This window comes from Phytophthora cinnamomi, assembly GCF_018691715.1.
Source record: "Phytophthora cinnamomi strain GKB4 chromosome Unknown Contig16, whole genome shotgun sequence".
NCBI lineage: Eukaryota > Oomycota > Peronosporomycetes > Peronosporales > Peronosporaceae > Phytophthora > Phytophthora cinnamomi.
Genome location: NW_027150949.1, coordinates 1,181,460 through 1,195,544, shown reverse-complemented (window position 1 = coordinate 1,195,544; position 14,085 = coordinate 1,181,460). Strand labels below are relative to the sequence as shown.

The 14,085-nt window shown below is 47.7% G+C and overlaps 1 protein-coding gene across 1 annotated transcript; it reads left to right on the top strand.

The window, feature by feature from the left end:
• Window positions 1–978: 978 nt before the first annotated feature.
• IUM83_02485 (Voltage-gated Ion Channel (VIC) Superfamily) lies at window positions 979–2,295 on the top strand (the record flags this gene model as incomplete). The annotated part of the gene is made up of 1 exon (XM_067926410.1): window positions 979–2,295. The coding sequence occupies one exon, from the start codon at window positions 979–981 to the stop codon at window positions 2,293–2,295; it is 1,317 nt and encodes a 438-aa protein (XP_067796474.1).
• Window positions 2,296–14,085: the final 11,790 nt, after the last annotated feature.

The window sequence follows — 14,085 nt, the reverse complement described above, 5'->3', positions numbered from 1 at the left end:
CCGGAACAACAGCCGAGTACAACCCTTTTGGCCATCAGTCGTCGTCATCTAAATGATGCCATTCCGCGGACACCTTCCACGCGCGAGACCGTGATTGGAAGTAGAAATCCTCGATCTGCTGCGGTGGGGTCGCGGCTTCAGCTCTCCAGTCAACAAGCTCTCCGTGCTGCCACTCGAGAGCTTAAAGCAAAGAAGTTCATCAAGACGGTCAAGCAGGTGGGAAATGCCTGGGATCTCATCATGTTTCTGATTGCAATGTATCACTTGATGATCACACCATTTAAGGTGTGCTTTTCGCATGGACTTGCAGAGCTACCCGGCGGTATTCTCCGTAGATGGTCAGCGTTCGAGATCTTTCTGGATGTTTTGTGCGTCGCCGACGTGGTTTATAAAGTCCGGTCGAGTTCTACTGCACAACAAGGCGACATCACCAATTTGACAAAGACTCGACAAACAGGTTTTCGTCGAGCCTTTCTCTCAGACCCAGCCTTGCGTAGCGACATACTGGCAATGATTCCGTTAGAGATATTGTTATTTGCAGCAGATGTGCGAGTCCCTCCGCTGTTCGTTTCGTCGGTCGAATCAACTGAAGCTTCGTGGTGGTCAACTCGTTGGTTGTTGCGAATGAATCGTGTTCTGCTTGTCAGTAGGATTGACTCGCTAACAGAACAACTTCTCCAGTTCGTTATATACGAACGAAAAATACCGCTAAACGAGGGTTTCCTCTATTTCTTGAGGGGACTGTCGTCTTACCTCACCATGGGTCATTTGCTGGCTTGCATTTGGTTTGTAACAAGTGATCTGGGTTACGATCACTATGGCACCTCGTGGCTCTCAACATCGGGCATGCTGACGTATATAGGTTCTGGAACTTCCGAGGAAGGGGAAGCAGAGCGAAGGCTTAGCGAGGTGTCCACAAGTTTCAATTTGGATGACATTTCACTTGGACGCAAGTATCTCCGGTCACTACTCTTCTCGATGGAGTGCATATCGACGCTGTTTTATGGTGACATTTTATCCATGAATCCGCTCGAGCTGATCGCTGAAATTGCAATCACCCTATGGAGTATCTACATTTACGGTGCACTCGTGGGGGCTCAAGGTGAACTGCTAGATACCCGAGCTCGCCGCGAGGCTGCGTTTGAGCAGACGTTAGGCGAGTTGCAGAACTACCTGGTCCAGAATGAGGTACCCAAGGGGATCAAGCGACAGCTTAAGGCGTACTACGCGCGCCTGTGGCGTCGCCGCAAAGGCGAGGCTGAGTTTGCTGCGGTGGAAAAGGTTTCGCGGGCACTGTATGAAGACGTAGTTTTGACGACGTTGCGTAGCTTTGCCGTGCAGGTTAGAGCCTTCCGGGTGCTCGATGACCAATTCATGCGAGCGCTACTTGTCTGTTTGCAGTATGTGGTGTGCTCTGAGAACGAGGAGGTGTTTGTGATCGGCGACATGGACCGTAGCATGTACTTCATTGCACACGGCCGAGTGGTCGTGAAGATGGGGTCGAGCGAGTCTACTCGTGAACGCGGGGAGTTCTTTGGCGAGCTAGCATTGCTCTACGGCATCTCACGGCTAGAGACATGTGTCGCGCTCTGCGTGACGGAGCTGTACCGTCTTGACCATGAACCCTACGAGCGCCTACTTCTCGAATATCCAGAATACCGTGCTCGTAACAAGCTAGCTTGGACAACGTTCTCGTCTGGTTCTGTCCGAGACCGCTCGATTGTCGAAGAAGCTCTGCGGTGCTTCCGGCAATACGGAAAGGCTGGGACGGATCGTTTATCTAACCTGAAAGGTCCGTCGTTGAGCTTGAACGGAGTTCCAACGCTGATGAATTTGGAGGAAATCGCAGTCAATGCCGAGCGCATTGACGCTCAGTTGCCACACTCGTACATCTACCGCTCGGCGATGGAATTGTTATCGAAATTGAGCAAGGTTGACACGCTGGAAGCCAGAGACCTGTATCTCAAAAGCCGGGATGGGGCTCGTCGACAGCTCAAAGCAGCGTTGGGCCTCATTACCGCGCGTGCGGAACCTGTCGATGATGTGGTGCGCAGTTTCCATTCGCGTAGTGGGTCACCGACACCTCGCGAGGAAGCTCATGAGAAACTTAGCGACAGCATAGAGCAACTGGAAGCGGCAGTGGCGGAACTGTCAACACCGTCTGAAGAGCACAAAAGCGAATACCTGAGAACACTCGAAAGGCGTTCGAGCTCCCCACTTGCTATACCGGCTATGCACCCCGAAATCGTTCGTCGAATACACTCCATTTCTACGAAGTTCTTACTTAACGAATAGACTGAGAATCAAGTTTACTACGCCTGCTTAGCATCGTCGTAGTCCATAACGAACATGTAGTTTCGCTAAGTGGAGTACCATCAGCGGTAGGGACGAAATGAAATCAGAACGTTTTCGTGGGGGATCAAATAATAAAAGCTGCATTGTTCTTACTCCAGCCCTCTGCCCCTTCGCTGTATCTTCTCGGATAACTTTCATGTTTTCACGCACTTCATCGACACCAATCCTCATCCTGACATGACCCTCTCTTGCTGCGCTTCACTTCAAACGCTGTTACTGCAAATCAACCTGCTCGAGCTCCCAACGACATGGAGATTGATCGGAACGTGTCCCCAAGGTCATCAATCGAATTGGCTTCTTTGACTGTTCCACCAAGGTGCTCCGCGAGATCCGCCACACCCAGGTCACTGACACGACCATACCCAACCTCAAAAGCTCACAAACCTGAAAATGGTTTGCGTTACGGCACGGCTCCTTACAGTTTGCCATCTCGCACACTCATGATAACCATAAGTTCCGAGCGGAGGCGAACAATTGATACTCACTTTGCCCGAGTACATGTTGGCGAGGAAGTTTCGCTCGGAAGTGGTCTTCAGCAGATTTCTAGTTTTCCGGTGAACTCTGAGAGGACATTATGACCATCGCACGGGCTAACATCCTTCACACACGTGTAAAATACTCCTCGAATAAGACGTTTGTCTTTCTTCAAAAGTCATACTCTTATGAAACTTGGTGAAAAGCTTATTAATCTCTTTGTCGATCCGCATTTCCATTCGGAATATTAGGAACATGGATAGCGAAGCATTCAGCACAGCCAGAAAAACTTCTTCTGGGTCTGTTCGTTCGAATGACCCCAGACCTTGAAGCCGAGAACAAGCAAAACATCGCTCATTATTCGAAGCGTCATCCACGCACCATCTGTGCAACGGTTTCCTGCGGTAGCCAACGAGGATTAAATGGTTGAGAAAGTAGCTTTTACCAGTAGACTGCTTCCCCATGGACGTGATGACGACGACGTGGCCTTCCCATGCTGACAAAAGCGGCGATAAAACCCCAAATCGAATCGCTTTAGCAAATTTCGACCGCGACTTGCTCCACTTCTGGTACACCGAAAGATTGGTCCACTCCATCCCGCAGCACTGTCAGCGCGTTTGCTTGAACATGTAGAAAGGTAATGAGCGCCTGGAGGAATGTCCTCTTCTAGTTGGACAAAGGGTAGATTGCGGCAATCGTTGAGAGAAAGACAGTTTGTCTCGTAAGTTCCGTCAGAGGTCGCACTGAATAAAACTGTCCCAATCGCAAGATTGTCTGAGAATCCCATAAGACGGATGCGAAAGGCGATTGTACCAGTATTGCTGTAGATGTCTGCGGCAATCGAAGTTTGGTCACATTGGATGTCGATACCTTGTGCACTGCTCCTCGAATCTGAAACGTACACTTGCTTGTCCAGTAAGAACGCATCCTGGAATGGAGCAGTTAACGTTGAGCGCACACCCAAGTCAATAACTCTGACGCAATCCATCCGTTTGAATGTTTCGTCAAATTTGTAAACTCCAACCGAACCATGACCATGCTTCGACCCCGTTAGTTGAAATCACAAGCGAGGAAATCTTTCCAAAAGTGGAAGTAACCGGTTCACTTGCGCGTGATGTTTATCAGCTGGAAAGTGCACCAATATTTGCTCCTCTCCAGTGCATATCTGTATGGCCGACCGCGTCTTGATCGTAAAAATCGCAACGCGTGCATCGTAGCTATTTAGTAAATGGCCGCCCAAGCGCTCCGTCCGAAGGCTACTCGATCGTTCAATTGCACCTTGATAACATCGTGGTACGTAGTGGTTGGAGCCTCAATCTTCTTCGCTCCGTTACTTAAAATTGTCCCTCTGCGAATTCTTGTGTTGACTTTCAAAAGCAGCCCGCTTTTCGCCAGGAGCGTCTCGCGTAGATCATCAAATCACTGTTGTACCATTGGTTTGGTGCTGCTATCAAGATCAGCAGCGGTTGGTTTCTGCGTATGAAGCCAACCAACCGTGCTGCTCCAAGGCTATTCTGAACAGCAGTTGCTTGGATAGTGAATCTAGCGTTTGCGCCAGGAATGACGTCCACACTCGCGTGGCAACTCCGACCAGGTTGGTGGAGTTAGACGCCTGTCGGCTTGCTGGCCAACAGCTAGCAAGGAATTCGCTTTGATGGATGTTGCGCACATACTGAGCAACTTGGTAACATTGGCATCTTGGTTGTGCGTGTAAACATCAAAAACTGTTGCCTCAATTTCTCGCAGGCGAGTAGGGATTTCCAGCACCAATTTGGACTCACGGTCGAGCTTCCAGATCCCCTTTATACCGAGGTACGAAAAGCTTTGCACTTCTCAACCGCTTCCTTGGGGGACACTACGAGATCGTTCGTTCTTCTCCGCCTGTTCCTTTTCGCGCAAGGCGCGACAACTCGCCACTTGCTCCTCTGGCCACGTGTTACACTCACGAAGGATACTTTCACAGAGCTTGGGCACCCGGCCAATAGTCCCACTCAAATCAGTCCGATAACGCTCCGACAGCTTCTCACTTCTACACGAAACCGAATACAACGACGACTTGTCTTCCTGCTGCTCCTCACAGTCAGTATTTGAAAAGGGACCACTTCCGTGTGCTACTTGTGTACAGGAACATAGACGTTAATTGGTAGCTGTGCCTTCCAATTAACGTGTATACAAAACTCAAGCTTAAAATGAAGCGTAATAAAACCCTGTGGGTTCAACCCACCCACCCGCCCAAATCGCATCACCGACCCATCTTGTTTCCGAAAACTGGGCTCTTTATAATCCTTCTCATTATTAGGATCGTCAGTACTATCACTCAATGCTAAGGCCGATCGGCTTCAAAACAAGCACAGCAGTTCGCAGGGCTTGATAGTACCCCCAACTTGGGTCCATTCAAAACGGCCCCTCGCACTCGACCTTCTCCATCGGACATGTTCTAATCATACCGTAGTAGTATTACAATTATCAATTTATATTACAAGAACACAACAGTACTAATACTATAATCGCCGGTAAAATTTATTGTATCGACAGAACTAATACTAGACTCTCTCGTAAAATACATTGTTACTTTTATGTTTTAAAACTATCACTATACACATGTACAGTATTTACGTTAGTGACATGAATGAAACGCAACCATAATAGTAGAAAATCTTCGTATATAAATTATAATTAAAATGTATGGATAAAACACAAAAATACAATACAAGCAAATACTATTGCGATATCATAAATTAAAAGAGTATTTTAGCATACCAAATTTTTCAATTCTAATAGTACTAACAAGTCACAGGTAATACATTAAATGTGTTTTTACAAGAAGGCAAAACCAAAATCATTTTTAAAAAAAATTGCCCTTAAGAGGGTTACGTTTGTTATTAAGTTATACATTCAAAGAGAGCTCCTGAGCCCTATTTTCGGGAATTCCTACTGAAAGATGGGAATCTCCCAACAGAATCTGAAGTGAGGAGGCAAGCATCAGTTAGAACTCCAACGCAAACAGCAAAATGATGTGGTGGTTCGTGCCACACCACGCATTGGCGTACGAGATGAAAGCCGGGATTATCAAAATGGAAAAAAATTCTACTAATGAATACTATAATATCGTTTTTGAAAACGTTTTTAAACATCGTGCGTATATTTTTATATTTTTATTTTCTTATTCTAAATTACTTGTTAACAAACAAATTAAATCCGCTATTAACTGTATACTGCTCGTAACAATTTTGAACTATGTTTACTGTATAATAATATGCTTTTGTTTTGCATTTTTCTTAATCGATACATATATTTTATTGACATTTTTATTATTACGTATTTTTCAAAATTATATGGTAATTACCAATTTGGACGGTATTATATTAACTTGACATAATTCTCTGGATTTTATCCAGAGTCCTTAGGCGGATGCCACTCAGGTGCCATTATTCTCCTATCAAAATACCTGCTGAAGTCGATTCGGGCTTGAGGGGACTGTGATGTCGAATTACCTGTGCTCTAATCAAATTATGCTGGTGTGTTTGACCCATCCAGTTTTTATTAAGTTAAAAAACCTATTATTTCAAATAACTTGTACTCCAGCATAATACCTGTGACAGGTAATTTATCTGATCACTCGAGCGGCATCCGCGGATTTTTTCCGCGTTCAGGCCCTCGTGAAGATGAGGTGTGGTCGCCTCCGTTCATGAAGACAAAGTCGTGCGCCGCACGAAGAGAAGCTCTGAAATTTCGTGGCCTAAATATGAACAGATGAAGCAAAGTTACGCCCTGTCTCGATTTGTTTATTTCTCGTTGCCTACGCGGCGTGGTAGCGATCACAGGCAAACTCTAACAAAGCCGTGCTTTGCCCTGGATTTTCATTTGTAGACGGCACAGCATAACGATAGATTCTTGCTGTAGTATAGTACTGTTCTCATCTTTTCTTTAATAACAACAGGAAATAGGTGGTTTAGTTGTTTCTCCCACCGCACTACTGCCCCAAACGGATATTATACAGTAATCGGACCTAAAACAGAACTGCATTTCAATACTAAGTGGGAAATTCGCCTTCACTTTTTACCAACCACACTTCGAGAGAGCACTGCTGGAAACTGATACTCTATTAGTAAATAAGACTGGACATGCGTATGGTCTGCACAAGGAACTATGTCAGTAATACGGACGTGTTAGCTCGCGCGTACCGTACGATGAACCAAAATTGTCCAGGTTATCGGTCAGATAATTTTATTCTCCACCCAATTCGTTGCACTTTCGAGACCTAAGTCTCACATTTTGATCGAGAAATATTGGCATTAGGGGAGACGGGCTTCTGATTGGCTAAAGCGCTGTTTCTGTGAATGCCTATTGCTGGATCTGGGACTTATACCGGCACAGACTCCTACGGGAATCGCTCCATTATTGGCCTGACTGCTCTAGATATTGCTGTTGTCGTTGCAGTGGGTTTCCATATTTTGTGTTTGAATCGAGGGTCTCTGTGGCACTCAGCTAATACGATCGCTAATCAGGTATTCACAATAACAAAAACCAACTATCATACCTCTTCATGTGCGCGAATACTTATGCGGACTATTTGCCGGAAGCACAGTCTCATGATGGAGCATCTCGTGCATTTCGTGGATACGTTACTCGATCTTCGCGGTTCTTGTTGAAAGCCTGGTCGCACGTAGTCCCACCGCGAAACGGGCATCCAGCAGATTCCCACGAAAAGTGCTAATAGACATGGAGTACAATTCATAGAACAGCGCTGTTACATTTTATTGTGCTTTGGCGTACATACGATTTAACACGCATTTCATTTGTCAGTAAATTGTACTCAAGCACGAATTACCAAACAGCGGCCAAAGTATATTTGCTATTGTAATTTACAGAACTCGAGAGTTCCCGTCAAATAATGTGGACGGCATGTCATTCCTGCCCAACAATTCGGCATGGCGAACGACGAGCTTGCCTTGCTTGCGCTGGCGCCTTGGCGATCACTATGCGCGGTCAAAGCTAATAGCAAGCGAAAATATATGGCAATGAGCTGCCAGTCCTGTGACGGTTAAACGGGTAATAGATCCCGATAAGAGTAGTCGTTACCAGCAATTCCAACTTCACCATGAAACTGCTTTTTACGATAAAACCTCTACGCGCAATCTCACGGCGACGGCTATTCTTCTCAAGCACACGTTGTTTGGTCGATCCACATTTTTTCTCACTTTTGCTTTTGCAAAGCCACCGCTTTCACTCCGTTATTTTCCTAGTCGGCGACAAGAGTCTTCCATGGCATCCGAAGGGAGGCCACCCTCCGTCTACTCGTCCTGAACCTTGTAGTCGAACGACCGGAGGTCGAGGTAACCCAAATGCGCCAAGTTCAGCTGTATCATATCGAGATGGCAGTGGCAGATTTGTCGAGAAAAAAAAAAACTTTCGGGTTGACCTGTAGTTTACGTAGATTAGCAGTGCCCAAGTCTTATCTAGGCGTAACAATGCACCTCGAGGAAAGAACGAAAAATACAATGAAACTCGTATTCATGAAAAAAAAACACTAGCCAGGCAATGACTGCCCTCAATCACACCAGCAGCCAACTAGTGTCTCGGCGTGGCGAAAAGTCAAATGTATCAGAAGTAATGAGGGCATGTGGTGGCCGACCACACTACAACGCAATCTAGTTAGATAGACTTCGCGGACGTTGTGGCTGTGAAGCAGGCGTGGGGTTGCGCTAAGTAGCGTGACCTAGCCCATCAAAAACAGATCAATCAGTACCGAATCGTGTGTTATTTATTGTTTCGATATGGTGTTAAAGTCCTGGACACGGACTTCGAGACTTATTGCTGCTGAGCTCTTAGAGCTCGACGCCTTTCGAAGATGGGCCGAGGTTTTCCGTTTGGCAAGGTGACCCTCGCCACTTGTCCTGAACGGCCCGACGCCATTCCCTCGTTATGTTGCGCCGCAGACCGCAATAAATGCTTCCGGGCCCCGTCTCGACACTTTAGGATAAGATCCTTGGCTTCTAGTGGATGCAGAGTAAGCAGATTCGCAAGCATTTCCATGGTCGCCCTGTAAACGAACGAGTATTGCAACCGAGCGTCCACATTTGCCGCAGTTGTAGTGGTCACTTTCGCGATACTTGGTCGCAACGCGAGAGTCGTTTGAGAAACTTGCGGTGTGAGAGACCCTAGCGGGTCCGCTTCAGCTACTGTAGTCCACGCGAGTTTGTTGCGAGTGCGGTACTCGGGAAATTCGAGGAGTAATTGTTCGTATGGCTCGTGATCCAGTCTATATAGCTCACTTACTGTGAGAGCCACAGCCGTTTCCAACCGTGATATCCCATAGAGAAGCGCTAACTCGCCAAAGTGGTCTCCTCGTTCGCGTGCAATCTCGCTAGAACCAGTCTTGATTAAGATGCGGCCATGGGCAATGAAGTACATGCTCCGGTCCACATCACCGATGACAAACACCTCTTCATTCTCAGAGCACACGACGTACTGCAAGCACACGAGCAGCGCGCGCAAAAAGTGTTCGTCGAGCGCTCGAAAGGACCGGACCTGCGCGACGAAGTTGCGAAGTGTAGTCAAAATAATGTCTTCGTAGAGCGCGCGAGAGACACCCGACACCGCGGCAAACTCATGTTCACCCCGACAACGACGCCACAGACGCGCGTAGTATGTTTTGATTTGCCGCTTTAGCGCCTTCGGAACCCCGTTGTGGACCGCATAGTGCTGTAATTCCCCCAAATTTTGTTCAAATGCGGCTTCCCGACGAGCTCGAGAATCTAACAATTCCGCTTGCGCACCGACCAGCGCCCCGTAAATGTAGATACTCCAGAGGGTGATTGCAATCTCCGCGATCAGCTCGAGGGGGTTCATCGACAGGATGTCGCCGTAGAAAAGCGTTGAAATGCACTCCATCGAAAAGAGTAGAGACCGAAGATACTTGCGCGCAAGAGAGATGCTCGCTAGATAAAACGTAGACGAGCCGGCACTAAGCATGCGACCAGTTTGCTCAAGAACTGCCTCCCCTTCGGCGATGTATGTTAGCATACCGGAGGTGGACAACCACGATGTGCCATAGTAGTGGAATCCAATCTCGCTGATGCTAAACCAAATGCATGCGAGGATATGCCCCGTCGCCAGATACGACGACAAGCCTCGCGCAAAGTAAAGAATGGATTCGCTTACTGAAAATTTCAAGTCGAGGATCACGTATTGTAAAACTTGCTCGGAAAGGTGGTCCATTCGTCGAATAAGCAGCATGCGATTCATGCGTAGCAACCAGCGCGTGGCCCACCACGAAGCGTCAATTGACAGCTCAAGAGAGTAAGAAAATGGCATGCGAATTTTTCCCGAGATAAGAAGTAGTTCCAGGGGAAGCATCGCCAGGATGTACGCTCGGAGCTCCGGGTTCGTAGCAAAAATCCGGCGAAGGTGATTTTTCGACACATTTGTAGCCGCAGAGATCACTCCTTGCTCCATCACGAAAGCATGACGCAGTTCATAGACCAGATCGCCAACGCAGAATATATCCATAAAGATTTCCAGGACCGACCATCTACGAAGGGCGTCTAGAGGCATCTCCACGAGAGCGATGGCGAAGGTCAATTTGAATGGGGTGACGATAAGGTGGTAGATGGACACCATGAGCATGACTAAATCCCAGGCTTTCCCCACTTCCTTGACTCGTCGAATGAATTGCTTGGAGTCAAGATCTGTCGTTGCAGATAGAAGCGCGCTCTGACTTGGCAGCTGCAAGCTCGACCCCATGGCAGCAATTCGTGGAGGGCCGAGGCGACGGAACCCGGGGATCTGCATATCACCTTCCAGTGACAATGCATGTCCCCCCTTGTTTTTATTGGACTGAGTCCGAGGCGAAATGGCTAACGTTGGTCCCTTCATCTGGGGCACAACGATTGCAGAGCGGTAGCCTTGTCTCCATTTTCGATATCGATGGTACCAGATGAGTTGCGTGACGTACTGCGGTCTTTGACAGCGCTGGATAATATCGAAATCAATGGTTGGACCGATATTCCTCGTGGCCAGTCGAGAATGGTTGTCCCCGAAAAACCCTGTTTCAATCACTGGCAGTGAGTGGCACCGTGTCATCCGCATAAGAACAGCTACTAGCTCTGTTTTTGATGACGCTACGGCGTGGCGCTGTTCTGGAGACGCAGCGACAGATAATCTCCGTCGGCGAGCGCTAGCGCTCTCAGAAAGCACCGCGAGATTCGTTACTTCTGTTCGATGTTTGGCATCACGCCCTACGGATGGATGCAAAGTAGTGGGTGACGCCATATCGAGAGCCTCGACACCAGCGCTCTGAGGAGAATTCTTACCTAGCCACGATCGTCTTACTCGACGCCTTCCAGAAGGGGTTTTAACCCGGCATCGACGAGTAACCCCGCCAGATTCTGATGGAAGCAGCAATTCAAGTAGCTTGCTAACTACATGCTGCGCCTCTGCTAATTGTCTGCAACGAGCCCAGCACTCTTCCTCAACGGCACGTATGCCAGTGTCACCCAGGTTTTCGCGTATGTGCTTATTAAGAGGATTGAGGTCCACCATGAATTGGAGAAGTCGGATGTCTGCAAGTTTCTTGTTGTCGCCATTCAATAGCGATGCATCCGCATTTGAGCTGTGCCACATCCCACCAGAGGTGATGCCATCTCGATTCCGTGAAGAGATACGGGCAGAGGTGCGAATCGACATCATCATCGAGCTGCGCACGGTGTCGAGAATTGACGAATTGCGGTAATTCATCTTGGAAATGTCTGGGCTGAAGTTTTTCACGCACTTGTCTGTCTTCAGAAGAAGATACTCGGTCTTCTTCTCGAGAAGCTGTGCTTCAGGGGATGCGTACAATCGCCGTAGATCTGTTTTCGACGGTTTGCGTGGTAGTGTCCTCGTTCGAATTATCCCGCTAATGATTTTGTTTCTCATAGCTATCGAGGATACAGTGTCCGTTTTCGATGCAGCAACGATCGGATCAGCACTTAAAGCAAGCAACCGCCTTGCACGCTCCGCGATACGTAAACTTGCATGTTGGTACCGCTGTAGCCGGCTGCTAACCCATCCAAGAATCGCATGCAGCGCGTGCTTCTGGATCTGGTTGTCGGAAGCGTTGCTGGTAGTCGTCCACAACTCTTGCCAGTCATGTTTCGACACAAACAATACTTCACAGAATGTAGTCGATCGCACAGTCGCGAGTCGGCGTTGGTTCGGGAGAAAGAAGGCAATTTCTCCAAAGAACGCGCCTTCCATAAGAACAGCGATGCTGGATACCGACTTTGTCCAGTATGCGGCGGCCAAGCCTTTGCGTAGGGTGTACAGTCGGTTGCCATAGGTCCCTTCTTCCAGAATATTGTCGCCTGGGATGAAATACTCGGGCCTTAATCGCAACACAAGGTTGTTTACCTGTGATGAGGTTAGAAATCGACAGATAGGTAGCTTCGCAATCGCGCGGCCGTAAATCTCCAACAGGAGTTTCAACCGAAGATTAGCCGACAGATCCTTGAATGTCTTTTGCAGATCACTACCTTTAGTATGCTCGAAGTGCCCACGAAAAAAGAAGCCGACCCGCTCCCGTAGGCTTGTCGGGAGGTCATGCACCTTGGCGAAATTTCCGAAGTTGGCGATACGGCTTTTGTACTGCTTTGTTTCCTTGCCGAGTTCGAGGATGAGTTCCGAAATCTCGCCCACAATGTGGCCTATGATGAATGTGCAGCATAAGCACGTGAAGCTTGTCCACAGCGTTCCTATTGTGTCACGAGGGACGCTTTCACGTGATCCCACCAGTAGTAGCGTTGTAATGGCCCAGTAGAAAGTCTTTGCGTAAAGCATCGGTACCGAGTGATGGTATTCGTGCAAAAGATGGTCATCCGCCATCCAGCACTTCTCAACATGGTCACATTCGTGCTCTGAGATCATGAAAAATATGCAACCAACATAGTGTGCCACCAACCCGAGGATTATCATCAACTTGACGGGGCTAAGATACGCCGATACATTGTGAGTCGCGAAGTGCTGTTGTATTTGCACGATAATTTCGTCCAAGTATTCCCATAAATCAATGCAGCGAACAAGTCTAGGTAGTCGACAGAGGCTCGCGACCAAGGATCCACTTTGAAACGGAGTATAAATCGGCAAGGATGCAACAAGATCCCATTTGAAAGCTGAACTGTGGAAATAGTGGTTATTGATTTCTTTCCGCTCCAAAAGATTTTCAATGCCAACTTCAGCGTTGACAAAGTAGTAAAGCTGCAGGTAGATGTCCACAGCGAAGCAAACGTCGCAGCTGAGGTCTGCAATCAGAATCGCAGTGCCCGTCTCGCTAGAAAAATGTAGGTGCGAGTGGAAACATACGCGGAAGATAACGAAAACGGCGTTATACACATTCCAAAATGAAACGAGAGCGGTCCAAATCGCTTTGAAACCACGTTGGAGGGTAGCGGTGTTGCGAAACGTTTGGTGGCCCCTGTTCTGAATAATGGCACTTTCACGCTGGTAGAAGAGGTTTGGGGTTTGCATAGAGTGAGGCTGCAACTTAAGCTTTTCTAAATTCCCAGCAATACACTGAATACGCTTTTGTTCTAGCGCGCATAGCGCTTCTGCTTCACCTTTCATATCATTCATATCGTCAGAAAATTTCCGCTGGATAACCTCAAACTGCTCTCGGGTCATCACAGATGCGTGGACGCGAGATGCAGCAATGAGAGTAGCGCAATAAGTCCGTCTCAGTAAAAACTCGGCCACCCCATAACTATCACCACCGTGGAGAGCGCGAACCGGAACTTTGCGCGAACGAAAAAATACGTTAATCTTGCTCCCTTGTAGGAGCACAAAGAATTCGCGGCAAATGTCCCCTTCAAAACAAATGGTTTCGCCGTTTTGGTAGCTCCGATGGCGGAATTTTCCAGTTATCTCCTTGAGAAATTCAATACTTGCTGAATCAAAAAGTGTCACACTTTTCACGGAGTCCGAGTGTAACAGGGATGATATCTGGTAGCAGAGCTGGTCTGGCAAATGTGAAAGCAATTCAGATTCATATTGCTTTTTACGACCAGTAAACTGGTGGTGGTAGAAGCGGCGAATGTCGCTACTTAACTTCTCAGATATCGCCATGCGTTCCAAAATGGTATTTAGCGTATTTAGTTTCTCCATGTGATGATGATGCGTTGCTAGCATATTCGAAATAGTACTCGACATGGCGCCAACAACGCCAAAGTTTATGATACCACCAACAAAAATCCACCAGGCTGCGAAATAGCTCTCTGCTGT